This window comes from Lynx rufus, unplaced genomic scaffold, assembly GCF_022079265.1.
Source record: "Lynx rufus isolate CCGP_SWC_20201006 ecotype Redwood Valley unplaced genomic scaffold, mLynRuf1.p SCAF_9, whole genome shotgun sequence".
In the NCBI taxonomy this organism is placed as follows: domain Eukaryota; kingdom Metazoa; phylum Chordata; class Mammalia; order Carnivora; family Felidae; genus Lynx; species Lynx rufus.
This window is the reverse complement of record NW_025814897.1, coordinates 18,902,419-18,929,104: the sequence shown is the minus strand read 5'-3', so window position 1 is coordinate 18,929,104 and position 26,686 is coordinate 18,902,419. Positions and strand designations below refer to the sequence as shown.

Genomic DNA, 26,686 nt, shown 5'->3' with positions numbered 1-26,686 from the left:
TTTCAGTCAAGTAGGTACCAAAGGATACACAATACTCTGAGGTTTTTTTTCTACCCATGACACACAGGAGAAAGAAAAATGCGTTGTTTGGTAAACTGAGTCTAGAACACGTGATGACTGGCCTCTTGTTTGGGTAACCAAAGGCATTCTAATGGAAAATATAGAAAAGCCTTTCCCTCTCCTCTTGGTTAACTTAGCGTTAACTTTGTTTCTTTCTAAAACAGATATAAGAGGATGTCCAGAGCCTAAAAGAGAATCTCCCGGGTCTAAGAAGGGCAGGATCATCTTTTTTCCATTTATATTTCTTTTTTTTTTTTTAAGTGTATTTATTTATTTTTAGAGAGAGGGAGCAAGGAAGGTAGGGTCAGAGAGAGAAAGGGAGTGAGAGAATCCCAAGCAGGCTCCATACTATGAGCACAGAGCCTAATGCGGGGCTCGAACTCACAAACCGTGAGATCATAACCTGAGCCGAAACCAGGAGTCGGACGCTTAACCGACTGAGCCACACAAGCACCCCTCCATTTGTATTTCTTATGGAAGAGGGACCCCAGGGCCGCTTCGTGTGTTCCCCCGCCCAGGACTAAGAGGCTGCTATGAGGAGGGAGGCCGTGATTACAAAGCAAACATAACCTTGGGAATGAAAATAGCAGGGATTCGGACGCTTCCTGGCAGGGCCCCCTTCCAGAGGGTCCCCTCACTGACAGTAATATACAGGGCCGCACTGCGGAGGTGAAAAGGGCACAAATTAGACAGGAAAGCAAGACGAAGACAGGTTTTCAGAGGAAAAGTTTTAGAATCTACGTATTCACATTCAAAGAAAGAATGGATGGGGTTGTTAGAGCCAGTTGGTCACGGCGTGAGGTAAAGCCTCAAGACCCTCTGCGACGTCATTCTGAACACTCTGGATGTTTCTGGGCTAGTGTTGGGGGGGGGGGGGGTGGCGGGCAGGGTGTGGGAAAGAGCTGCTGCTGAGCCCAGGTGAGCTGTGAAGGGGTCCGACCAGTCCTTTCTCCAAGTCAGGTTTGGTCCAACTGCCAGGAAGCAGGAGAAGTTGAGAACCCGGATGTGGAGGGGTGGATGAGGAAAGGAAGAGGCAGAACGAGGGGCGTCTGGATGGCTCAGTCGGTGAAGCGTCTGACTTCAGTTCAGGTCATGATCTCACGGTTCGTGGGCTTGAGCCCCACGTCGGGCTCTGCACTGACAGTGCGGAGCCTGCTTAGGATTCTTACTCTCTCCTCTCTCCCTCTGCCCCTCCCCTACTCGCTCTCTCTTTCTCTATCTCAAAATAAGTGAAAATAAATAAATAAATAAATAAATAAAAAAGAGGCAGAAGGAGACAAAGAGGGGACTCCCACTGAGGACTGAAGTGCCACAGGCCTCAGCCCCTGAGCCGGGATGTCTGTATGTATCTAGCGGATTTGATCCTTACCCGCGGCAATTTCAATAACCCAGCAACGTGGGGAACACACCGCACTGGGAAGGGGAGGGGAGGGGAGAGGGAAGGAGGAAGGAGGGTAGAAAAGAAGAAGGGACGCACCTTCTTTGATGCAGGTGCTGTTCTCCCGCTGATAGCCCTGCGGGCAGTCGCACATCAGGTCCCCGGACGGGAGGACAGTGCTGGACACGCCCTCCGGACACCGGCAGCTCTTACTGTTGTTGGCCCTGGGCAGGCAGAGCAGGCTGCACGGCCTGGACACACAGGCGTTGCTTCCTGGAGAGAAGGCAAGCGGCGGCCACATCCGGGTTAAAAAAACCACCGAACGGGATACTGACATCAACACAGCCTGCTCGTCGTACAGACACACGATGGCGCGGAGCGCAGAAAGAGAGAAAGGGGAAGGGCCGAGTGCGGGGGCTCGAACCTCGCCGACAACCCCTGCTCAGGGCCGGGCGTCCGCTGTTCCTCCTGGGAATTTGGACTTGGGGTGATGGAAAAACAACAGAGCAACTGGGGAGCCCGAGCCGGGAGAGAAGTCACACGGCGTGGGTGTCAAAGGTGAGGCAGGACAAACCAAACCCCGTGCAGGTCAAGGCTGTGCAGAAACAGACTCCAGAGAGGCAGACGGGAGAATACGGCAGACTTCCAGAGGGGAGGGGAAGGGTCACACCAGGGTCCCAAAGGGAGAAGGAGAGAGAGAGAGACAGAAGTGGTGTCTTTACCATTTCCTGTACCTGTCCCCACAAGGCTCACCTCTGTTTCCTCTCTTTGGGTTCCTCACAATCTCCCTTTATGCTTTCATTAGCACTTTTTACTTGAGTTAGCTTGACTGGGTTTCTGCTCCTCTGACCCAAGAGCCCTTAATGAGAACATGCACCTGAGTAATGACAGGGCCCAGACGAACACCCGGGTCTCTGCTTTTCAATTCCTCTGCGTCCGAGTGCAGCGGCCGAGCTGAATAAAAAGCCAGCCACGGTGCCCATTAGCCTCAGTGCTATCTGTCATGCAATAAATCCACACAAGGACTAGTTAACATCGATCTATCCCTATTTCCAGTCTTTTCTCTGGTTCAGCTTTCCACAGAGAGGGCCAGACGAAAGTTCACAAAATCCTTCAGTGCATTCCGGAGAAAGAACTTTTATGGATGAACAATGATGGGAAAGGGATTTTCCTACCCTCCACATCCTTCTGGCAAGGCGGGAGAGGATGCACACACCACTGGGTAAAAGCCGGAAACACGATACAACTATGGAGCACCATAAAAGCCACATAAATTATGAAATGTAAGCGTGTTCTTTTGGCCGTGACTGTCCATCATCAAACTCGGGGGGAAATACACATGAACGCTCTGATAAAACTCAGCTGATGACAGTCCTTCAGCTGTGCTATCTCACGGACAGACACACCCACCACAATCACGTCCAGGTAACCTGTTTCCATGCGGGAAGATTTTAGCCATGTCATTGCCTATACTGACCTGCAGGTTGGAAAACAGGGCTCCTTAATGACGACTGGTATTAATATGGGTGATGATACGCTCAGTGGCTTTGGATGTGTTGGCACTTCATCAGTGTTTAACTAGCACACGCATAAAAATAAAAGTCACAATGATATAGCAACAGTGTTGTTTAGATGCTAAGGACCGGAGAGTACGAAGCATTACCAAAGACACGAAATCCATTCGCAGAGGAGAATCCATATGATGAAACATTCAAAAGCGTTCTACAAATATTTAACCAACTCTAAAGGTAGAGTTTCCACAGCAGAATAACCGGTTGACTAGAGCAGAAATGCCAGAGATCAGTTCACCCTGATCTGTTCCATGAAGAGAGATTGTTCCTTTTTCAAAACACACATGCTCTAGGCTACAGGGAAGAACACAGAGCTGTCGCTAATGCAAAGCAACTCCAAAACGATCTGGAACATGTTCTTTGTATTCAGAGGACAACACAGCATTCAGTGTTCCAAGAAATGGAACGGTAACAGAATACTTAAAAAAAAAGACTCCAGGACAGGATGATGTTTTCACATGGGCTATGCCTGTAAAAGAACACGACTAACACTTTCACATGTGGAGCAAAGGTTCCTACCCAAGGAAGCAAGAGCCAGAAGCACCGAACCCAAAATGGGGTTCTAAATTTTTTTTTTAATGTTTATTCGTTTTCGAGAGAGAGTGTGAGCAGGGGAGGGGCAGAGAGAGAGGGAGACACAGAATCAGAAGCAGGCTCCAGGCTCTGAACTCTCAGCACAGAGACTGACTCAGGGCTCTAACTCGTGAACCACGAGATCATGACCTGAGCCGAAATCAGACACTCAACCGGCTGAGCCACCCCGGCGCCCCCAAAATGGGGTTCTAGACAGAGATGTATACGGTCTGAGAGGCAGCGTCCAGAGGCAAACCCCAAACCAAGCAGACCCAGTCACTGACCCCAAGAGGTACACTGGGCAGGAGCTCATGGGGTGCTACAGAGAAGCCGGGAGAGCATGGAAGGAGTAGTCAGCAGAATTCCACCCCCAGAACATGGCCACGGACTCTATATAGGAGGCTGCAGTCTTGCATGGGCAAGGAAGACAATACAAAGACCATCAATCTGATATAAAGAGTGGACAAACGGCAGTCATCATCTCCAAAGATGTCCCCTTCAAAGACCAAACAGCCCCATGATGCCTTCATTGGGCAGATTCAGAACATATTCAGATCTCCTCTTTGGAAAATTCCTCCAGAACCAGTTTAGGACACAGAAATGCTATTATCTTGCTTAATTATCTAAACGTTTGACAATGATCGAATCAAATCCACCTCAGAGAGTAAGTGTTTGCCCTCACTACAGATATTTAAAAGCCTTAGATTACTGAGACTCTGAAGGACCATTCCAAGAGCTCCAAAGTATTTTAATCCATTGCAAAACCAACTGAAAAATCAACAGCCTTGTAAACTAAGCTCTTTAAAGAAAAAGCACTCAGGGCGCCTGGGTGGCTCAGTCGGTTACGCTTCTGACTTCGGCTTAGGTCATGATCTTGCAGTTCGTTGAGTTCGAGCCCCACGTCGGGCTCCGTGCTGACAGCTCAGAGCCTGGAGCCTGCTTCGGATTCTGTCTCCCCCTCTCTCTGCCCCTCCCCTGCTTGTGCTCTCTCTCTCTCTCAAAAATAAATACACATTTAAAAAAAGAAAAAGAAAAAAGCACTCTTTGTGGAGAATAAATTCCAGTAACCCTATATGAAAACTAATCGGGACAAAGATCAAGAAAGGCGTCTGGTTATAACCAAAATCGCCCAAATGGACAAATGCTCGGAGTGAACAAATTTTTATCACGAACAACAATCAATCAACATCTAGGACTTCCATATCACCATCATATACCAGGGCACTGCTATTCCAACAACAGATGATAGAGGGAGCAGAGCCTAACAGTTTCATGGAAGTCAAGCTTGGAAGTGAATCAGGCCACGGTGCAAATTCTCACCACTTAACTATACGTAAGATATAGAAACATGAACCTGACTTTCGTGTTCTCATCTACAAAACAGAAATATTAATAGTACACAGGATTTGGGGAAGGTTAACTGAGGTCATTCAAGCCCACAAAGCACATTAGCGTGATACCGATAACACAGGAATCCCTAAATAAATGTAGGTTATCATCTCGATTATTATTTTACACTTGGCTAATAGTCCTACGTGGGCTAGGAGCTGACACTAAAAATAATAAAGATTGACTAGCACCAGGGGTCACGAATGTGCAAAACAGGGTCCAAAAAATCAGGCAGGTTAGAGCAAACAAGTTCAAGGCCAAGAGGCACCCGCTGCATACAGGCAGTGTTGGCAGCCAGACGTCATTTCGAAAGTGCTCAGCTAACCTAAACTAGCCCTGAGAGATCACAGACTTGCTACTCCGGCCCTGTGTCTGTGGGCGGGAGGCCGGCTGCAAGGATCCTGCTCACACAAAGGAGAAAAAGGAAATCGAAAAGGCAAATGGAGGAAAGACCAAAGAGAAGGCAGCGACCGGTCCTGAGTCTGCAGGCCCGAGTCTGTGTGCTACCCACCGGCACACATCTCCGTCCAGACCCCAGCCAGACTCCCGGAATTACTCTGGATGGTTTAAATGAAGGGGGCTCGTTCAGGCACAAAGGGGAAATCACGCCCAAGGTGAGGCTCGCAGGCCCGTGTGCACAGCCCCAGGAGACCACCTATGCATATGCTTAGACCACAAACTCGCTCCCCCAGCACACCACCCCCACCCCACCCCACCCCCCCCCCCGGGACCTGGCGGTGACTGCACATCAGCTGGAATGAAGCAAGTGGCCAGCCGAGACTGGGGAGGGGAGAGCCCAAGGGTCAGCGGTTCATCTGAACGCTGCTGTGTGCTCAGCAACACGTGCTTACAAGCGCTTGTCAGAAGGCAGACTTGCTTTCTGGAAGGAGGGCTAATCCAGAGGAATGCTGAGGACTCACTGGGCTTGCTACCCACGCCCATCAGCAGGGGTGGGGGTCCTCCATCAGACAAAGGCCCTGAGTTTCAGCCCCTGGAGCTGAGAAGCAGTCCTTCATCTCTCCCTGTTTTAAAACAGGCACCATGTCCGAGAAGAGAGTGACCCCTACGTTCTGTGGCAGAACTGGAACAAAAGCCCGGCTCCTAAACCAGCGAGGGACCTTTGAGAGAGCGAATTCACAACATCTGAGATGTCGTTCCCTAATCTGTGATCCATGGATCCCAGTACCGCCCCCGCCCACGTCACAGGTCAGTCGCAAAGGCAGGACAAGAACAGAGACATTTCCAGCATTCCGTATGGTTTCCTAAGGGTGTTCTCAATGCTATCTCCACTGGTCTCCCCCAAATAACAAGGGTATCTATAACCGTATTATTTCCCTTTGACAGTCTTCTCTTAGCACAAGGCCAGCCAAAACCCACCAAACAATGTCAACATTCTAGCTCAAACCGGGGAAAAATAGCAGTTTGTCAATAAAGGAGAGTCAGCAGACCCAGGGTGCTATTTAATCCTGCTGAGAAAAATAGGGTGCTTCCTAAAAGGACTATTCTTCCCGGAGCATCCTGCCGTCTCTTCTGGAGAGCCAAGCATACGGGTGGCATACAGACGGAAAGGGCAGGAAATAAGGAAGGAGGCTTTCTCCAGGACCAGCGGGTCACAGGCACCAGAGCAGCTCTTGAAGCCTCCGCCAGCAATCTTTAAGACAGCTACTGGGGCGCCTGGGCGGCTCAGTCGGTTGGGCATCCGACTTCAGCTCAGGTCATGATCATAGTCTCTGAGTTCGAGCCCCGCATCAGGCTCGGTGCTGACAGCTCAGAGCCTGGGGCCTGCTCCGGATTCTATGTCTCCCTCTCTCTCTGCCCCTCCCCTGCTCATGCTTTGTCTCTCTCTGTCTCAAAAATAAATAAAAACATTAGAAAAAAAAAAAAAAAGACAGCTACGGTCTCCATCCACTGGCAGCTCTTCCTTTTCCATGACCTCTTTCCACAAATACCGAGCCCTACTAAGTGCCAGGCAGTGGCAAAACTGTTGAGGACAGAAGGGAAAAAAAAAAAAAAAGAAAAGAAAAAAACCACAACCCCCTTCTTCATGGGCCTTAAGAGTTGCAGGCGGGACGCATTCATTAATGCATCATACAGGCAGGCGCTCAATGAGCAACAGGTCATCTGGGCAACCGGAGAACAAGACACGATCCCGTCAGGAGGCGGCGACTGTCTGCACACCCAGCACGGCGCTGGGCCCTGTAAGGTTGCCAAGTGGGGATTAAGCGCCCGCTGGGACTCTCCAGCTGCAACAGAAGCCACACCACCAATCAGTCAGGGGCCAAAGGCAGGGGAGGGGGGTGTAATTACCCACCAAGTATCACACGCTAGGCAGGCAAAAACACGCTGTCTTCCAGCTGTTTGTGTACCATTAGAAAAGAAATTAAGATGTCATTAGGAAGAAATTAAATAATGTGCATGTTGTCGTGACAATAAAGATTCAGGCTGCCAGATCCCGCCTGAGCAGGGATTGCCCACACCCAGCCCCTCCTAGAGATCCACGAGAGACAGAGCGAGAGAAAGATGAAGCGGGGCACACTGCCTTACCAGTCGTCTTCCCCTTGTAGAAAATCTTCATGTCCATCAGCCCCGTGAGCTGGCTCGCCAGAATCACCATCTGAGAGCCGGTGTATTTGGAAGCTCGGAAGATGCTGAGCTGCGACCAATCATCCCAGTAGATTTCATTCTAAAAAAAGAAAAAAGAAAACCGTGCTCGTTAGCGTAGTTCCTTGGTCTCCTGTTCTGGACCCTCCGTGAGAACAGGGGTACGCCCGTGCGGGGCGATGCCTGACGGTCACTGGTGAACGACCAGCCTCATCGAGATTCCGCCGAAACGCAAGACAGCGGTTTTATCCAGACCTCACCAAACAGCCGCACAGAAGGAACCGCCCGAAGGAAATCAATCAAGTTTGCCCACGGTCCAGCCCTTCGGTTCGAAATCTGCTTCCCAACGTCGGGGAGAAGCGACCATTCTGTTTTCTAGAGTCGAAGCAGGAGCGACGGGCAACGCAGCTGGTACAGAGCTCATCTGAAGCCATCAGGGCACGAGGCGGACAAGCCTCACAGGAGATGACACGGAGCCCAGACTACCGGCACTCAAGGGCAAACGGGGATTTTTCTGCGAAACAACCTCAACCTTTAATCTTTTGAAATGTGAACAGTGAGCAGCCCGGCAACTGTGACATCCGTAAAGGATGTCAAGGAAAGGAAACTGTAAAGGAAACTGTCTCAAATTCAGAAATGAGCCGGTTTTCTAGAAGTAGACAAGCATCTCTGTGAGACAAGAGCAGCTCTTCACCTCGGTACACTCTTCCCCAGCTCTAACAGACCGCCCAAGGTGGCAGCAAAGGAGGCCCCACCTTAAAGACGGCGATGGCGTAGGGGTGAGGGAGGTTGTCCAGGATGACGGAACGCTGCTGGCCATCAAAGGTGATCCGCTCGATGCAGTCCAAGTAGGCGTCTGTCCAGTAGATCCACTGGTCATCCACAGCGATGCCGTTGGGCCACTTCACGTCCTCTGACACGAGACGATGCACAGCAGAACCGTCCATGTTGCTCCGATAAATTCCTGGCTTCAGGTCTCCCCAGTCAGTCCAGAACATCACCCTGGTCAAAACCAGGAAAGAATGCACATCACATGCTACCCCAAGGAGGTAAGAAGCCCATCGACAAACATAAGGCCAGTTCGTTCAGCATTATTGTTATAACCTGTAATTGTGAACTTAAGATACTTAACTTCTTGACCCAGGAATTCCTTTACTGGAATTTAAACAGATATAATCAAGTTACGTGACTGCAATATACAAAGCTATTCATCACGGCATCATTCTTACTAGCAAGTGTGTATATGTATACATACGTGTACATGTATATGTGTTATGTGTGTATAGATACACACACACTTTTAGGCGGATATATATGTATACACACCAAAATGTCAATATACAGAGAAAGTGACAGACTGTGGTATACACAAAAGAGTATTACAAAGCCTGAAAAACCTACAAGCGCTCACATGAAAACGTCATCTTCAAACCACGTTAAATATTTTTAAAACATGCAGAACAGCAAATGTCCTCCGATTCTGACACACGGGCATGCACATGTGTTTTAAGGATATACGCTTGTATACGGGTAAAAGAGAATTCTGAAAGCTACACAAGAAACCACTAATCATGGTTACCCCTAGGATGCGTGAGCGAGAAGGGTTAAGAGTGAGAAAGGAGGAAACAAGTAGTTTTCATGTCATAAACTTCTGCTCTCGTAACGTTTTTAATCAGGTACATACACATTTTTTTCTCTTAAAAAGCAGATCGAATTCTGTATCATAAATATTAGAAGGACTGAAAACCTAATCCAGAATTTCCTTTCAGCTATGTTTCCTTAAGTTAAGAAATTAATAAAAAGCACCTTTGCATTTCCTAGGTGCTTACAAATTGTTAGTAAGAGAACCCACCCAAGCTTGGGGGGGGGGCGGGCACAGGAAAAAGATGGACGGGATCAAATGTTTGCATCATGCCTCAAACTCCAGGTAAAGATCCTTACGGTATCCAACCAGGCCTGACCACGTCTAACCGAGAGACTTGCTTTCAATAATACCCTTCGTTGGAGAAAACACCCCACAGATGTGAGACATCTGGGTGCAGAGACTCTGATGCTCGGGAACGGAAAGGGAGTAGAGTCACCTGACCAGATGACTGAGCTCTGGCTTCAAAACTCGAAGTCAACAGGTTATTTCAACCATAATCATCAGAAACAAGTCTGTGTCCAGCAGTTTGCATTTCCACGAAAATCGGTCTGCTGTAGCATCCGACACGTGCTGACTTCCTCTGGGGCCACACTTACCCGTCTTGGGGCAGGAGGACCAGGGCCCGGGGCCGATCGAGCACAGAGGAGTTGACAATCGTGAGTCGGAAGTCACCATCTGGATTAGCTACCTGACAAAAAAAAAAGGGGGGGGGGGTGGGAGCCGTGGGTGGAAGGCCAAGATGGATGTGAGCTCCTTGAAAGGCCCACATCACAGTTTCCCGTGGGGCTGCTGCCTACAGACACGCGCCTCTATGGCTGCCTGATTCCCCTGCAGGCGCCATCTGGGAAACTTCCCGGTGGAATGAGCTGTTCCCTCCTCCGGTCATGGGACAATTCTCACGTGGTCTGACAGAGGAGCCACACGGCCGCCTGTGCCCCAGGTCTGGGGCGTGAAGATCTGCACAAAGCAACCCACCTACGTCACTCCAGGCTCCAAAGCCACCAGTGGCTCTACGTTGTCCACAAAACAAATCCTCAAAGTTCCCGCCTCACAATTAAGAGTCTCCACACGGGCGCCTGGGTGGCCCAGTTGGTTAAGCTCTGGCTTCAGACCGACTTTGGCTCAGGTCATGCTCTCACAGTTCGTGAGTTCAAGCCCCGTGTCGGGCTGTGCCGACAGCTCGGAGCCTGGAGCCTGCTTCGGATTCTGGGTCTCCCTCTCTGCCCCTCCCCTGCTCGTGTTCTCTCTCTCGTCTCTCGAAAGGTGAATAAACGTTAAAAAAAAAAAAATTAAAAACAAAAAAGGAGCCTCCACAGACCGTTCATTTTCTTTCCTCCATATTCTCTCTCTTCCACGTCAGCCCCTACAACTTTGGTGGGACTGGCCTCCTCGTGGGTCTCCAAGCCTGACGTACTCCTCGTCCTCGTCTGCTCTTACCATATCCCCTCCGGGCCTGTCCTCTGCCCCATAATCGAATCGTGTCTCTCCTTCAAAACTCACCTCCAGGCCCACTTCCTCGGCTTAACGCCTCTGACCTGCCTCGAGCAACGAGCATCGGCACTTCCTGTCGGTGACTCCCCTCACCATTCTGCACAGACGGGACCTGAGTTGTATGCTGTGTGGGGGCTTACGCTTTACTGCATCCTTCCAGCACCTGGCAAAGTGCTGACCACACACATTAAAGAAAGGAGAGGAAGGGCAAGACAGACGCACTACTCAGTATGTCCAAGGCACTGGGCGCCTTCTTGTTCACTTCCCCCAGCCGCGCGGTGGGGTGGACGCTAATCACCCTGTCCTCAGGGCTCCGCTCAGATGTCACATCCTCAAGGCCTTCCTGCCCACCTCGTGGCATGCCGCCTGACTGTGCAGTCACACGATCACACTGCCCCCGCCCCCCGGACATTCTCTGGAGGACGCATCGCTGACGGAACTGACAGACTTCTTTCTTCATTAGTTCGCTGCCTCCATGAAAATCTAATCTCGATCACAACAGGAACCTGTGTCTCGCCTACTGCTGTCTCTCCGCCACCTCAAACCATACCTGGCACATAAGCACGTGAGGAAAAAGCACCCGTCCACCCACTGAGTGGATAAACGAACCTTCGTATCGCAGACGAAGCACCCGAAGCTTCGGTGGGTAAGAAACTCGCCTGAGTCACTCAGCTTCCAGAATAAAGACCGAACCCAGGTCTGGCTCTCGACTTCGCGGGTCTCATCTGGTAACTTCTCCCGACTCTCTGAGCCTCCCTGCCTCTACTGCACTTCCTGTGCCACCCGCATGCCATGCTTCCACATCAGCAGTACAAAGAGGGCTGGGGACGATGGGCCTCAGCCGTGACGTGCAGGAGGTGAGCGTGCCTATGAGACCATGACTTTGGTGCTGTCGAGGCCATTCCTGACCCTCGCGTTGCCTTAGGTAGCTAAGGCACAGACAGGTAAAAATGGGATAATAAGAGTACCCGCTGTTGGGACGCCTGCGTGGCTCAGCCGGTTAAGCGTCCGACTTCAGCTCACGTCATGATCTCGCTGCTCGTGAGTTCGAGGCCGCATCGGGTGCTGTGCTGAAAGCCCACGGCCCGGAGCCTGGAGCCTGCTTCAGGTTCTGTCTCCGTCTCTCTGCCCCTCCCCCACTCATGCTCTGTCTCTCTCTCTCTCTCTCTCTCTCTCTCTCTCTCTCTCTGTCTCAAATATAAATAAAACATTAAAAAAAAAAGTACCCACTGTTAACAGGGTTGTTGTGGGAAGTGTATCACATAATTCATGCAAAGTGGTTCCAGTAGGGCTTCGCACCCAGGGAGTCCTCATTGCCTTTAATAATGATGGTGATCATGATCGTGACGTTGTCTTTATGACTCTGGTCAACTACAGTCATACTAGAGCAGTGATACCACGGCGCGATAATCATGCTGTGGCATTATTACGATTACCATTATGGTTACTCCCACATGCTGCCGTTAGCCAAAACAGAACCATTCAGGGCACCTTCGTGAAATCTCTGTCAGGTGGGTCCAGGCATCCTGTTCTCACATGGGCCCTTCACGGCAAAGGGCGAGAATTCTGAACCTTCCCCCTTTTCTTCCCTTTCCAGAGGCTCCGCTGGCCCATTCTCTGGAATTCTCGAAGAATCTCCAGAGAAGTGGGTGGGACACACTAGCTGCCACCTCGGTGTCAAACGTGACTCCAGGCCCAGGTGCACCCCCTGCTCGCTTAATTACGGACAGCACGGGACACACGTACCTCAATCTTTTTAAAGCCAGAATCCACCCAGTACAATAACTGGCTGAGGGGTTCAAAAGCCAAGGCTTCTACGGTCTCCAGGCCGGAGTTGATGATCACCTCTTGCCCTGTACTCCCATTCAGACAGAGGCGCTGAAGAGAGAAAAAGAACAAAGGCTGTGAAACGCGCAGACGACCCCGCGCCAGCTCGGTCCCCCCGATGGTAACCGTTTCCTCAACTGGCTTGGCTGGCAAGGGATGCGAGGTTTTAGATGAGTCAACTTTCCACGTGAGCGAAGCCGGTTTCCGGTCAAAGTGTTCTAGAACATGTCACCGCTTCCTGTTTTCAGCAGAACACCTAAACACAACGTAATCATCTGTATGACTCGGCATTAGCGTTACGAACACTGGTTACTGAACGATGCCGTATCACAATAATGAGGTCGGAGATTACTGAGAAGCAGGATTTTGTTTGCTTTTAAAATACATGAAGCCAGACTGCTGTTATCTGAGTTCTTGGGTCAGTTTTCAGAGGCTCTCCTCCCTTGGGATAGCTCCACCCACCAGTCCTTCCCAATGCCCATCCCCCACCCCCCATCTCCACCCTCCTCAAAACCCAGGCACAGTAAAATTGGGTTGGAAGACCCGAGAAAGCTTGTTGGAATTGCTTTTCTAAAAAGGATTAAGTGGGCAATGAATAAAGATCAAATAGCTCTCCTTTAAGATGCATGGGTTTGAGTGTAGATGGCTATCTATCTGGCCTGTGTGGGGATCTTTAGAGCTCACTTCCCAGTTCTTGACTGTGTTCGGAATAGCTCAAGTGGATAATTACGTGGACTGCGGAGAAGTCAAGTATTACCGGGTCGTGGCTTCGGCAGAAGGACGCTTAAGAGGCAGCTGGTGAGATAGTGACTAACAATCCTACGCTGCTAGTCCTAAAATCTTCCCAGCAGGAAAAGTGAGGCTTCCCTTATAAGCCAGACTGCCGACTTGGGCTCCCTCTGTCCTTCCTACAAGGACAGAAGTAGGCAGGGCAAGAAAATGCTAAAAGAGAAGACTGAAAATTCTCATCGGCCGGCCCTGAAATGAGTTACCACGTAAAACCTCTAATACCCATTTCTAATACCTGTTGGGAATTAGAAGTGGGCCATTTGGAAAGAGGCTTATCGGGACTGGGCGATCACGAGGCGTAGCCCCCTCGAGCAGACCGAAGGGTTGACGCACCTGGATGATGTCCAAGGCCAGGTCAGACCAATACAAGCAGTTCTGCTCATAGTCAAAGTCCAGGGCCACTGCGGCCCGCAAGCCAGTGAGAGGCAGCTGCTCCGTGGCTCCTGAGGCCAGGTCATAGCGGTGGATAGACTTCCGGACGGCGTACAGGATGAACTCATTCTCCTCTGCACAGACACACAAAGCAACAGAGAGGGTGGGCCTGGGGGGTGCTGAGGAGGTCTTGGCCTGCCTCGCCTGTTCTCTTCTCATGCCTAAGCCTCAGAGCCACGGGCCCGTGGCGTGGATCTAGTGGCAAAGCACGGGAATCAAGATGTGGAAAGCAGAATCGCCTTTCCACTTGGGACAAGCTACTCCAACCCCTATAAATCCGTTGTCTTGTCTGCAAACCGTGTCCCTCGTTACATTTGCTCTTTTTTATCTGGGTGCCCCAGCAGGCATGCTCCAACATCCACGCTTCTGAGCTCGACCTAGAAGTCTTTCAAGTTACACATGAGAACATGATGACCCCACGCAGCACGCTCTCCCTCGTCACAGGACTGTATCACACGGCACGGAATCATGCTGACTGGAGACCCCTCGTCACGGAGACTCGTAGCTAATCTGTTTGCTCACCCATCCGACGTTATTCACGATGACACAGGGCAATTATATCAACCTAGTGTGTTTCCAAAACAGTAAGACTACATTTGTTCTCGAATACTTAACGAAACGTCTCACCACGCGATCATTCCCGAAGATTCTATCTCTACTTAACAAATACTTACACAGTGTATATACCACCTTCCGGCGTTTGTTTCGTGGGCGTAACAACCGCCTGATGGAAGCATGACTGTTAGCTTGATTTTATACGTGAGAAAACCGACAGCAGAGAGGTTAACACACTCAAGGTCACCCAACTCGGAAGTAAAAGAGCCACGGCTTGAACTTGAGCAGTCTGGCTCCAGGACCTACATTTTACCCACTACACAATGCTGCCTCTTACAATGGAGACGCTCACGTGGTCGTTTTTCGAAGACACAGAAATAGAGGCCCAGAGTGTTTGAGACGACTTACTTAATGTCAGACAACCAGTCACTGGAGGAGCTGGTATTCTCTCTCTTCTACTTAGGGAACGGCCTAGAAAATATTCAGATTTTTGCACAGCGATGGACACGAGCAGCACAGCCCCGTCCACGTCTAACGTGTCCATTTGGACAGTATGCTGTGTGTGGGACCAAGACCCGAATCTCTCTGCCGCAGGCCTGCAAGGTGACCGTTTTTCGCTCTCTCTGATTCCCTTCATTCAGTGAGTTCACGTGGACCAGCTGCCTGCTTCCCAGCTAGAAGACAGATAATGCATCCCCCCAAAAAATCTACCCACAATTTTTTTTTAAAGATTATTTATTTCGAGAGACAGCACACAAGCAGGTGAGGCAGAGAGAGAGGGAGAGAGAGCATCCCAAGCCGCTCCACACTGTCAGCACAGAGCCCAGCGTGGGGCTCGGTCTCATGAACCATGAGATCGTGACCTGAGCCGAAATCAAGAGTTGGACACTTAACACCCAGGTGCCCCTACATACGATTTTTAATAAAGGTTAAGTTTGCCTACTTTTCCTTTGGTCTCATTTTACTTGAAAAATACCTAAGCCGCCACCACGGAGTAACTAATCTCTTCTTCTGGTTCTCAAGGAAAGCTTCCCACTGCAATTCCCAGTGAAGGGGGCCGTTAAGACGAAAACTGCCAAACCCGTACGTGACAGGGAAGTCAAGGACTCTCGTCGCAGCTGCCACAGGGGGTCGTGGAGGACACGTTCACAGCAGCAAGCTTTCCACCCCGCATCTCCCACATCTGCAAACCCCATGCTGGGGCTCTGGTTTTCCTTCTAACCACCTGATGCCTTTATAGCAGAGCCTGAGTCCAGAAAGACTTGCCTTAGGATTAGGGACAGAGGAACATTTCCCATTTCTGGTGTTCAGTGCTTAGGAAAGGAACAGAATTCTTGACCAATCCCAGCCTAGGAAGAGCCTAGACATCTGTGTTATTACAGTCATCATAAAGGAAGGAAGACGACTTCATTTTTAAAAAGGGTGCCCAGGGGTGCCTGGGTGGCTCAGTCAGTTGAGTGTCCGACTTCAGCTCGGGTCATGATCTAATGGCTTGTGGGTTCAAACCCCCACGTGGGGCTCTGTGCTGACAGCTCAGAGCCTGGAGCCTCTATCAGATTCTGTCTCCTTCTCTCTCTGCCCCTTCCCCGTTCATGCTGTCTCTTTTTCTCTCAAAAATAAACATTAAAAAAAAAATGATGCCCAGATGCCCAGATTACCTCAATCTTTACAAAGATGCTGTGGTTCCCATCAGCCCTAGGAGACCATCCTTTCCTTTCCTGGTACGCCCCTGCCTTCTGTGCCATGCGTCTTTTTTCTTTTTCTTTTTCTTTTTTTTTTTTTTTACATTTGGGAGGTGGTCTACACTACAAATGTGCTTTTTTTCTACTTTGGTCCCTGTTCTATTTTCTCCTCTCAGCAAAGAAAACAGCTCTCTTACCAGTTCAGATGGTTTTCCACACACTGTTTTGTCCCTCACAGAAGTATCTTCAGAAACGTTTATTATGAAAGTATGCACTCCAGCCCTTGAGAGCAACCACTCCAGCCCTACTAACCCAAACCCTCATCGGTAACAGCTCTCGTGAGGAGCATATTTGAATATTATCTGCTCATTTGCAGGAATCTGCTGAAGCCGTGTTCTTTTGAAGTCTCCACAGCGAGGGATGTTAATGACTCTGGTAATGATGGAAGATTAAATTAAGGGACTAATGAGCTTAGCATGAAAAACACCAGGGCAAACGCTGGCAAGCGGTGAGCAATGGAGGGGGGCGCTCTGCCCTGTCTGCGGAGGGCCATGTGCTTCTCGTGATTCAGCGGGGTGCCGATGGCTGTTCCATCAGACCCCACCACCACCACCACCACCACCACCACCACGGGTCCAAGCAGCCCCAACCATCCACCTTCACCGAGAGGTAAGAGCAGGAGGAAGGGCTCACAGGGAATAAGGAAGTTCTGCAAGAACAAGAACTGGAAATAGGAGGGAAGAAAAAAGAGGCCGGGAGGTGAACTCTTTGCAAGGGGATCATCGTTTCCTGCCTGGGTTGCAAATACCTGTGCCATTACCGCTCAGTCAACTTAACGCACGTTTGGACCACACCGTCCCCTTACAGCGCGAACACTCGCTCCAAAGAACGCTTTCCCAATGAGCATGCATAATGGTCACCTAAAATAATGCGAATGACACTCATCTGCCACTGGGGCGATGTCCAAGGAAGGGCATGGGGCTTAAGAGTCTGAATTTGAACTTTGTCCCTTACCAGATGCGTGACCTCAAACAGGTCGATTCATCCTCTCCTCTGAACATGCTTCTTCGTTAAAAAAAAAAAAAAAAAAAAAGAAGCGGAGCTCATGATAGTATCTGCTTCTTTGGATGGTGATAAGGGTTAAAATGGCAACACAAGGAAAAGTACATTAAATGTGTGAAACTCCATTCAAGTATTCGTTATAATTATTATCATAAAAATTAAGATAGACCGCTTCGCTACTTCCCAAAGAGCCATAGTTTCTTTATGTTCCAACTCTGACAAACAGACCAAGGAACACACACAAGACCCTCGCCATGCCTAGGACACAAGAGATGCCGAATAAACATTGTTCAATGAGCAAAAGGGATTTCCCTCAAAAAACTACTCTCTATTCCTATGCAAGCATAAGGCTATAAATAAATTTGGTTTGGATACCAAGGTTAGAGGAAAAGGGGAGGTCTGTGATGCTTGTAATTTCTATGTTTTTCCACCACTGAGTTAGAAGGGCCACAAGACTGGACCAGTGTGAGATCATAAGGACACTACAATGACGTCTCAAGAACTCAAAGGCAAGAAACCACCTCTTACCTGCCAAGGGACACGGGACCAGTTCTCCTTCCAGCCGTGTTTCAACGTCTCCTCCACTACAAGTGTCCCCAGAAATCTTCCGATAGCTGTCACCCCCCCACCCCAAGAGCAAGAGGTCAGACACATCCAAGAATAGCCATTAAGTCTTCATACCTGGAAACCTATTTCCTATCCACATCCATCTCTTCATTTCCCTATAGAACAAGAAGGATGTTTCATTATTCTCAATTGGTTCTGCTTATAATTACACTGGGAAGCCCAGATAACAGGGAAGACTGTCCCGGGTAAGAGTATACACGTATCCCTTCCACAAAGTCCTATGACGATGCGTCCTTGCTGAAGTTTATGACTTAACATATAGCTAGAGCTACAGAGAAGCTTACGGGTTTGCATTTTTTTCTCACAGAGGGTAGAAGCGTTTGTAAACATCCTAATTCTAAATATTGCCCAAGCTACCTGAGACCCGCTAGGAATCCAAGCAGTTGGAGTACGAAAGGAGCCCAGGTGGCTTTCTCTGCTCTCTCAAACCCAGTGCAGACATGTCCCCAGCACGCTGGGGTACGTACCCTCTTGTTCTCCTGTATGTAGAACCCACAGGACAAGGCACAGGAGGGGAGTATGACTTCCCAGAAAACTCAGGATCCGGAACACAGACCTCTAATGCCAGATCTTCACTCATCTTGAAGCCAAAGTCACTGCAAAGGCAATCGGGGTTTGTTAGGGCCAATGGCTTGTGTACTTGGGGCATGTCAATACCAACTCTTGTGACTTCTCCCATACCGCCTACCGACTTACTGTAAGTTACTAAACATGTCCTTTGAAGAACACTCCCTTTTTTATGCTAACACACTTTCAATAGAAACTTTGTATCTGAACCACGACTGGCAAACCGCGATCATATGCCAAAAACAGACAAAGGCAATACAAATCATTACACCAGAAACAAAATAATATTACTTTTTTTTTTAGCTGGATCTAGCTCCCCACCCAAAGGCCCTGGGTCTGCCCTCTCTTTGTTAAGAGGGACCAGCAAATGTTAAAGAGTTACCAGCACTCAGTGATACTTTCTCCTTGACATGCTGACAAGCATTAGAAAGGAAATTTAAAAGAATCACCTTTTTTAAATGAATGATTCAATGTTATTTAAATTTTTTTTTCAACGTTTATTTATTTTTTGGGACAGAGAGAGACAGAGCATGAATGGGGGAGGGGCAGAGAGAGAGGGAGACACAGAATCGGAAACAGGCTCCAGGCTCTGAGCCATCAGCCCAGAGCCTGACGCGGGGCTCGAACTCACGGACCGAGAGATCGTGACCTGGCTGAAGTCGGATGCTTAACCGACTGCGCCACCCAGGCGCCCCTCAATGTTATTTAAGATCACTGTGGGTGTCTCATCCTGTACTTTAGGACACAACACTTTGGCCCACGAGACCTTCCACAATTTGGGGGCCACATCTCTGCCAAAATACTCAGCTCGGGGGTGGGGGGTGGGTGGGAGGAGCTGGAGTAGGAACCCGGGACACCAGGTCTAGTCCTGACTCTGCCCTTTACCGCAGTGAACAACCCCAAGAGGAGGCAGTTACACTATATACGTCCCAAAGCCCGGCCCCAAACCGAAATTCGAATTCAAAGAGATTCTCCACGTTGACATGCTCTACTCGAAAGGCTTCCTTTACTCTATTCAGACCAATGAATTACTTATTAAATACTTTCTCCACGAGAAGTGTTCACAGATACGGGGCTGAGTGGTTTGTGGGTTCCTTACGCCACAATCGACATTTAGCAATTTGTAGGAATTTTTCAGAAGGGAGAGTTTTATTACTGTGTGGAACATGTCTCATTCATTAAATCAGGTCATTTTTACCGAACAGCTGCTTACGATCTTTTTGGGGGCTAGGTAGAGCATTACCTAATTATTTACTTGCCTCCAATGGCAAAGCACCTGTTCTTAGGCTTCTGCAATCTGTAGGTCACGGCCTAATAGGCCGTGAACACACGTTGGGAGGGTTAAGCCCAGCTTCTGAAAGAAACTAACTCTGAAATCAAGGAACATATGGGCCAGTGGCTGGGCTTCCCAGAGAGGTCAGAAAGGACCATCAGAAGCAACCAGACTTTCACATGTAGCTGTCACTTGGCAGCTGAACTAACGCACGGAAACTGTAAGCTCACTCATTCTCCTTTCCCCTCCTACAGTCCTCCCTCAGACCATCCCGTCCTCACTGCCGCGGTCCAAGGCCCCCAAACGTTTCCAGGAGCCAGCCAGATCCTTTCTAGCAGCTACACGATCAGAGGCCTTGAAATCAATACATCCTTCATCATTTTCATGGGTCATCACCCTCACGATCTCATCTGGCCTAAAGCCCAACTCTGTGAGAGGCAAGACAGGTGGTTTTCCCCGTCCAAACTGAACCCTCAGCCCCTAGTGGGTTTCCACGAGTCAGCTGGGATGGGCGTGGGAGACCAGTGGGAGCTAAGCCAGTTTACCAAGAAGGCATACCAGCCTCTTTAGAGAAAAGCACAGCAGGGGTCTTTAAGAAAAAAAAAAAACAAAAACAAAGGAGAGTTGCTAGGGTTTCTTACATGTTTATTACTTCCTTTTGTCTTGAAGTAGTTAGAGAGGATAAAAGAGAGAAGAGAGAGAGCCTTACAAACTTTTCCATGATTAGGGCCTCTACAGTCAGGGGACCTCAGGCCAGCAAAAGCTCTCAGATTAGAATTTACAATTTGGGGGCATCTAAGAGAGAACACAAGGTAGCAAAGGGGCACCGAACGGACAACCCTGGGAACGTCAAACAGCTCTGTGGTTTTACACTGCAAGGCTCTATGCCGTTATCTCAGAACCACACGGCTTTCAAAGAGAATGCGCGTCCTGTACGGTCTAAAACCCGGCTGTTCGAAGGATGGGTTGGCAGATGAGCGAGCTCAGATCACCCAGAGCAGGGCACCAGCTACAGAACCCCAGAACTGGAGTCAGAACTGGCATTTTAACAAGATCCCAGGTGATTCATACGCACGCTCGAGTTTCAGAAGCATGGGTCTAGGGCAGGAGTTGGCCAGATCTGGTTAGCTGTTCTTGTAAACAGAGCTTTCTGGGACCACAGGCATGCCCATCCACCTACGGCTGCTTCTGTGCTCCCACAAGCAGTCGCCAAGCCACCATCATGGACCGCAGGGCTCGCAAAGCCTACGACATTTACCCCATGTCCCTGTTCCAACCTCAGGCTAGAACATATCAGAGGCTTCTGGCTTTCATCGAGATAAGTGTGGCTTCCTAAAGCAAACTTTAGCTGTTCCGAGAATGGCAGTGGCTGAGAAGTGAGTGACGTGCTTAGTTCGATACCCTTGCTCTCTGACAGCCCCGCCCAGCCTGGGGTGATTTCATGCCGGATTACAGACACCAGGGACTGCCTACGGGCTCCCAGACCCTGTGTGTTTTACTGCTAGAATCATCTTCCAAAGCTAAGCTCTGCTCTGATCAGCGACTCTCCTCAAAAGCCTTCAAAGACCCTCTGCTGCTTACAGAATAAGGTCCACACCGCTGTCTCTACCCTTACCTACCAGCCTCAGTTCCCCTCACTGACCCCACTTCATACCGACAAGGCCTCCAAACCAAACCGCCAATGACCTCCCCACCACCCCTCCGCCTCCCCAGTGCTGCCACATCTTCTCAGAATGCTCCCGTCCACAAATCCAGGCATTTTCATCTCTAACAGTGCCTCCTCCAGGAACTTCCTGATTTCCAAGCCCCAAATCAGTCTCCTCCTTCCTGCCAACAATCACAATAAAAGCACCCCTTCCTCCTCCAAGGTACGTGTGGCTTTCCCTCTCTGGCCACAGTTATCTGTGGGCCTGTCATTTCTTCCGCTGTCACCATTCTCAGCCCTGCCTTGGGTACTTTGCTCCAGGACTGATGAATATACAAATATAGATGCACTGACATCCCCTCACTGCAGATAAAGAAGCACACTCCCAGGGGCGCCCGGTGGCTCAGTCGGTTAGGCGTCTGATTTCAGCTCAGGTCATGATCTCGCGGTCTGTGAGTTTGAGCCCCACGTCAGGCTCTGTGCTGACAGCTCGGAGTCTGGAGCCTGTTTCAGATTCTGTGTCTCCCTCTCTCTCTGCCCCTCCCCCGTACATGCTCTGTCTCTCTCTGTCTCAAAAATAAATAAACGTTAAAAAAAAAAATTAAAAAAAAAAAAGCACACTCCCTACAGGATAGGGCTTCTAAGGAAAAGGAGTTACTTACACAGGAACCTTCAGTGTGTTCCCTTTGGAAGCCGCCCTCCTAGAAATAAATCCCAGAGTGATCCATTCCTAAATAAACTATGGCAGCTTCCCTAGGATGTAACTCCTCTCCCACATTTCGTAGCTATAAGAATTAAATGGAATAACCTATATAAAAAGTGCCTAGCACCATTCTTGGCACATCAAAAATTCTTAGGAAATCTTTATTTCTGGGGCACCTGGGTGGTTCATTCAGTTAAGCGTCCGACGTCGGCTCAGGTCGTGATCTCACCATTCGTCGGTTCGAGCGCTGCATCGGGCTCTGTGCTGACAGCTCAGAGCCTGGAGCCTGCTTTGGATTCTGTGTCTCCCTCTCTCTCTCTGCCCCTCCCCTGCTCACACTCTGTCTCTCTCTCTCTCTCTCTCAAAAATAAATAAACATTAAAAAAAATTTTTTTTTTAATCTTTATTTTTGAGAGAGAGAGACAGAGTGTGAGTGGGAAGGGCAGACAGGGAGGGAGACATAGAATCTGAAGCAGGCTCCAGGCTCTGAGCTGTCAGCACAGAACAGAGCCAGACGCGGGGCTTGAACCCACGAACTGCAAGATCATGACCTGAGCCAAAGTTGGACACTCAACCGACTGAGCCATTCAGGCGTCCCCAAAAACAATTAAAAAAAAAAAAAGGAAATATATATTTCCTATGATTGCCTTCTTTCCCTCAGGGGAAGGGACCATGCCCTAGTCTGTATGTAGCACTGCTGAGTAAGACACAACCCAGTCCCCAGGCATCCAGGAAGAACCCACCATTCATAGTCCTCTCGGGTGCAGGAGCAGTTGGACACGACCACGGGCCGGTCAAAGTCCTCTCCGTTAAAGCACGTCGCGTGGGGAGTCCTCCGTTTGAACACAGTCTTGTGTCCCAGCAAACACTCGTTGCCCCGCTCATCAGACGGTGACCACAGCTTGTAGTCATTCTCCGTGCAGGGAACCCCTGAGGAAAAGAAAACGCGGCATGAAGCGTCCGAGGGACACCCACATGGGCCTTCCTGTCCTCCCCGCCCCTCAGCCCCGCCACCCACGTCCGGCTCATCCCGGTGCTTCTCAGCGGGCACGCAGACCTCGGGAACTGTCCCAAGCCTCTGATCACCTTGCTCTGATGCCAGGAGGCACCGAGGCAAATGAAAATGGTACCGCCTGAAACACAGACGTTCGTCTGAGAAATCTGGGAAGAAGCAAGCCACCTTTGGCACTCTCTAAACCTCTGAAATATTTTAGCAGATTCTGCAGTGCCTTCTAGAAATGGGTATCAGAGGTGCTTATCCCCCAGGGAGTTACGCCGAATCGTTGGTAGATGGTGTCACCCAGGGGTGTTGTCTCCTGCCTGCTTTCGGGGGGGGGGGGGTAGGGTGGGCACACCTGGAAGGAATGGCCCGAGAGCAACAGAGTCCACTGTCACTGCTTGGAAGAAAGTTCGTGGAAGATTCACGGAAGGAGGGGCTGAGAAATGGTAAGACAACCTGGACGGTCACTCCATCCACCCGTACTCACTTGGAATTTAAGCAGAGTGGCTTCTACGGGAATTCCAAAGTATACCTACGTCTATGCTGGTACTCTGCGTCTTTTTTATAGATGTGTCAGATTGCACGCTGCCTGAAACTGATGAACAGCCGTCAACTCAATGCCATTCAAATCAGCAACTACTTATTAAGCCCTGGCTGCAAGGCTCTCCGGCTGTTCAGTGGGCGGAAAATACAGAATGCACAAGACAGGTTCTTCTTTCTAAGACCCTTGTAATCTAGTCGATGGGGAATGATATAAACAGGGTGACAGACACAGGTTTTAATTCACGGCGTGAGGGGTGGGCTTATGTTCTGGACACGGACGAGAGGCGGCGGGGGAGGGGTCCTCTGGCTGGGATATTAGCGGCCAAGTGCATTGGATCCGGAGACGTGAAAAGGATCTCGACTAGGAGAAATGGAATGGGTAGCAGAGGGGATGTTCCAGATAGTTGGAATGATGCCGGCTGAGGCAGAAGGGGGAGGAAAGAGTAGGGCTGCAGAGGGAACGGGGGAGGAAGAAAGACTCTGGATTACACTTCTCCCTGCTTACTTACACATCCTGTGCCTACACTAGCAGACGGCAGATGAGATCCTAGACGGCTGAGAGGTCCCCGCATCATGGGGCACACTGCCATTCACACGGGAGTCACCCGCTGAGTCTGTCAAAGCAGAACTGCTGATGTGGAGGGATGTTTTTCATTTACTCACCTGTTCAACGCACACACACGCAGACCTACTATGCGCCAGCGACTAGACAGGAAGTGAGGATACAAGACATAACACCTGCTCCTACTAAGAACTGTCTGAGGAACTACCTCTGTATTTCCCAACCGCTTACTGCATACGTGTCCGTCTCCTTCAACGGCTACAGAGTCTCTCGAGTACAGAGTGTCGAAGCCGAGGCCCTGGTCAACAAATATCTCCATGAAGGGGGCCGAGGAGGCAGCGGCTTACCCAAGGCACCCGTGGCATTGACCTGTAGGATCAGCCAGCTGTGGACATTCTCCTTGTTGGAGCCAAAGATGGTGAAGACAGTGCTCTTCTCGCCGGGTTCCGTGAGGAGCCCGTACACAAACACTGGGCTCTCGGAGAAGATGAACGTTTTCCAGGTCTCCCCTTCGTTGGTACTGTATCTGCCAAGGACGAGTAAGAGGATTCTTACTTACAGTTAAAGTCTCTAGGGCAAGGGCTTGGTTTCCAGGTAACATTCACTAGTGATAAGAGCCAGGACTCTCTGGAGGAACAACCGGAGCAGGGAACCTTCAAGGCTGTGCCAGAAAGCAAGGACGTGCTAAGAGACTAACGGAGTCAGTGCAAAGGGACACAGAAGCCAGCCTGATGGAGCTCCAACTGGCCAATTTGGGAAAATCTGAACATAAAAACAGAAAAATGGCGGTAACAGATTATATACCCAATAGAAATACGACAGGGGTCTCTGAATGATGCTGAAAGGAAGAGAAAAGGGAAACAGGAAGATGTTTTTCTTATGTTACAATGCTACCCGATACATATTGAAAACAATGACAGCATGAGAAAAACGACCATCCCATAACCCACACTGTAATGACCGAGTCGGGCAAAGAAGACCACTGAATGCTACAACCACATGGTTCACATGGGGACCACGGTGTTCGCATCAACCCACAGATGAATCATTCACTGCAAGTGGGGAAATGCAATCTTACAATGGATTAAGAGTCCCAACTGTCACCAAAATTAGCATCACTAACAATGGGACAACCTGACGTCACGTGCCTCCCGGATAAAGCGTTGAGAATATCATCTATGTGCCGTTCTGTACAACCGGACAAATCCAGAACGTGGGACGGTCTCCATGGCCACTGGTCTGGATTCCTCCAACACAAAACTGAGGCCGTGAAAAACTTAACAAACCAACCAGGAAAGGCGGAAGGCTTGTTACAAAGAGACTAAAGAGGTGTTAACGACCACACGCAATGTGTAAACCTTGACTGCATCCCAGACCGGTGGGGGAAGGCGGCTGTAAGCAGCTTGGGACAACTGAGAAAACATAAATACAGTGTGTAAGGGACACTGAGCTCATGTGAATTTCCTTAGATGTGAGAATGGCATTCTGAGTGCATAGGAAAATACCCGTACGTATTGGTGATACATGTTTTAAATATTTAGCTGTGAAGGGACACGATGGCTACAACTTTTTTTCAAATGGCTCAGCAAGGGGCGCCTGGGTGGCTCAGTAGGTTAAGCATCCAACTCTTGATTTCAGCCCAGGTCATGATCTCACAGCTTATGATTCTGAGCCCCGCATCAGGCTCTGCACTGACAGCATGGAGTCTGCTTGGGATTCTCTCTGCCCCTACCCCGCTCATGTTCATGCTCGCTCTCTCTCAAAATTAACAAATAAACATTTTTTTTTAACCACAAATGACAAAAGGATAGACCTATGGACAGACAGGCAAGTAGGATGAATAGATGACAGAAGTAAAGCAAACTGGCAAATGTTAGCAACTGGTGATTCTGGGCAAACTTCTGTGGGTGTCCTTTATACAATTCTTCCGCCTTTTCCCGCGGTCTGGCAGATTTTTAAGGTGGAGGAAAAATATGTCCAGAGAAAAGCCTCCAAGGAGGACTTGTTCTTGCTACAGCCGAACGAGAAAGCAAGCTCTTTAAAGAAATAGGCAGCACTGACATAACTGTGTTGATTTTTCATGATCTTTTGTATTGAGGGGGAGGGGAGGCGCAGAGGGAGATGGGGAATACCTAACACTTGCTTCGCCTCCCAGGAAGCTGGCCAAGATGCTCAACATGAGAAACCACTCAGTTAGAGCTCTCTTCAGTGTCAGCTCTCGCTTCTCTCTTAAATCCTACGTGCAAAACTTCCCTTTCTTTCACGTTTCCTGTATTTTTGAGATTTTAGTTTTTCTTCCTCAAAGAATGCTCGACACAAATCTTTTCACAACATCATACGATCCAAACACTCTCTCCCAAATCGAGATGACGACAATGGGTACTTCTGCAAGAGGCCACGGGTTAAATGGGAGGTGGGGAGCGGTGTACAAGGCAACATAAATAAAGAAGGTCAATGAGGACCAAGTGACTCCCCTACGGATCTTCCAAAGAGGAGAAATCCTCACCTGGTTGAACTGCGTTTGGTTGAAGCTGATGTTGAAGCAGATATAGGGATAAGTTAACTCACTCACTCTCCTTGCACGAGTGTGATGAGCTAACGACCGAGTATCACTTTTAAAGGAAAATGAATGGGAAAAGCTTGCCTATTATCCAGACAGGATGAGAGCTATCAGGGATAATGCTGGTGGTCCATCCATTTGCACACTGCCC

At 49.5% G+C, this 26,686-nt stretch overlaps 1 protein-coding gene across 1 annotated transcript in view; it reads right to left on the bottom strand.

Moving 5' to 3' along the window:
- The window catches only part of SORL1 (sortilin related receptor 1), a 172,066-nt gene that overhangs the window by 60,725 nt on the left and 84,655 nt on the right, over positions 1-26,686 (bottom strand). The window contains exons 13-22 of the mRNA XM_047070249.1: positions 24,323-24,501; positions 22,614-22,800; positions 18,150-18,278; positions 17,584-17,669; positions 13,658-13,830; positions 12,455-12,586; positions 9,814-9,905; positions 8,328-8,574; positions 7,516-7,654; positions 1,538-1,711 (exon numbers count right to left, since the gene is read on the bottom strand). Coding sequence (XP_046926205.1) covers positions 1,538-1,711; positions 7,516-7,654; positions 8,328-8,574; positions 9,814-9,905; positions 12,455-12,586; positions 13,658-13,830; positions 17,584-17,669; positions 18,150-18,278; positions 22,614-22,800; positions 24,323-24,501 — 1,538 coding nt within the window. The remainder of the gene's footprint in view (positions 1-1,537; positions 1,712-7,515; positions 7,655-8,327; positions 8,575-9,813; positions 9,906-12,454; positions 12,587-13,657; positions 13,831-17,583; positions 17,670-18,149; positions 18,279-22,613; positions 22,801-24,322; positions 24,502-26,686) is intronic.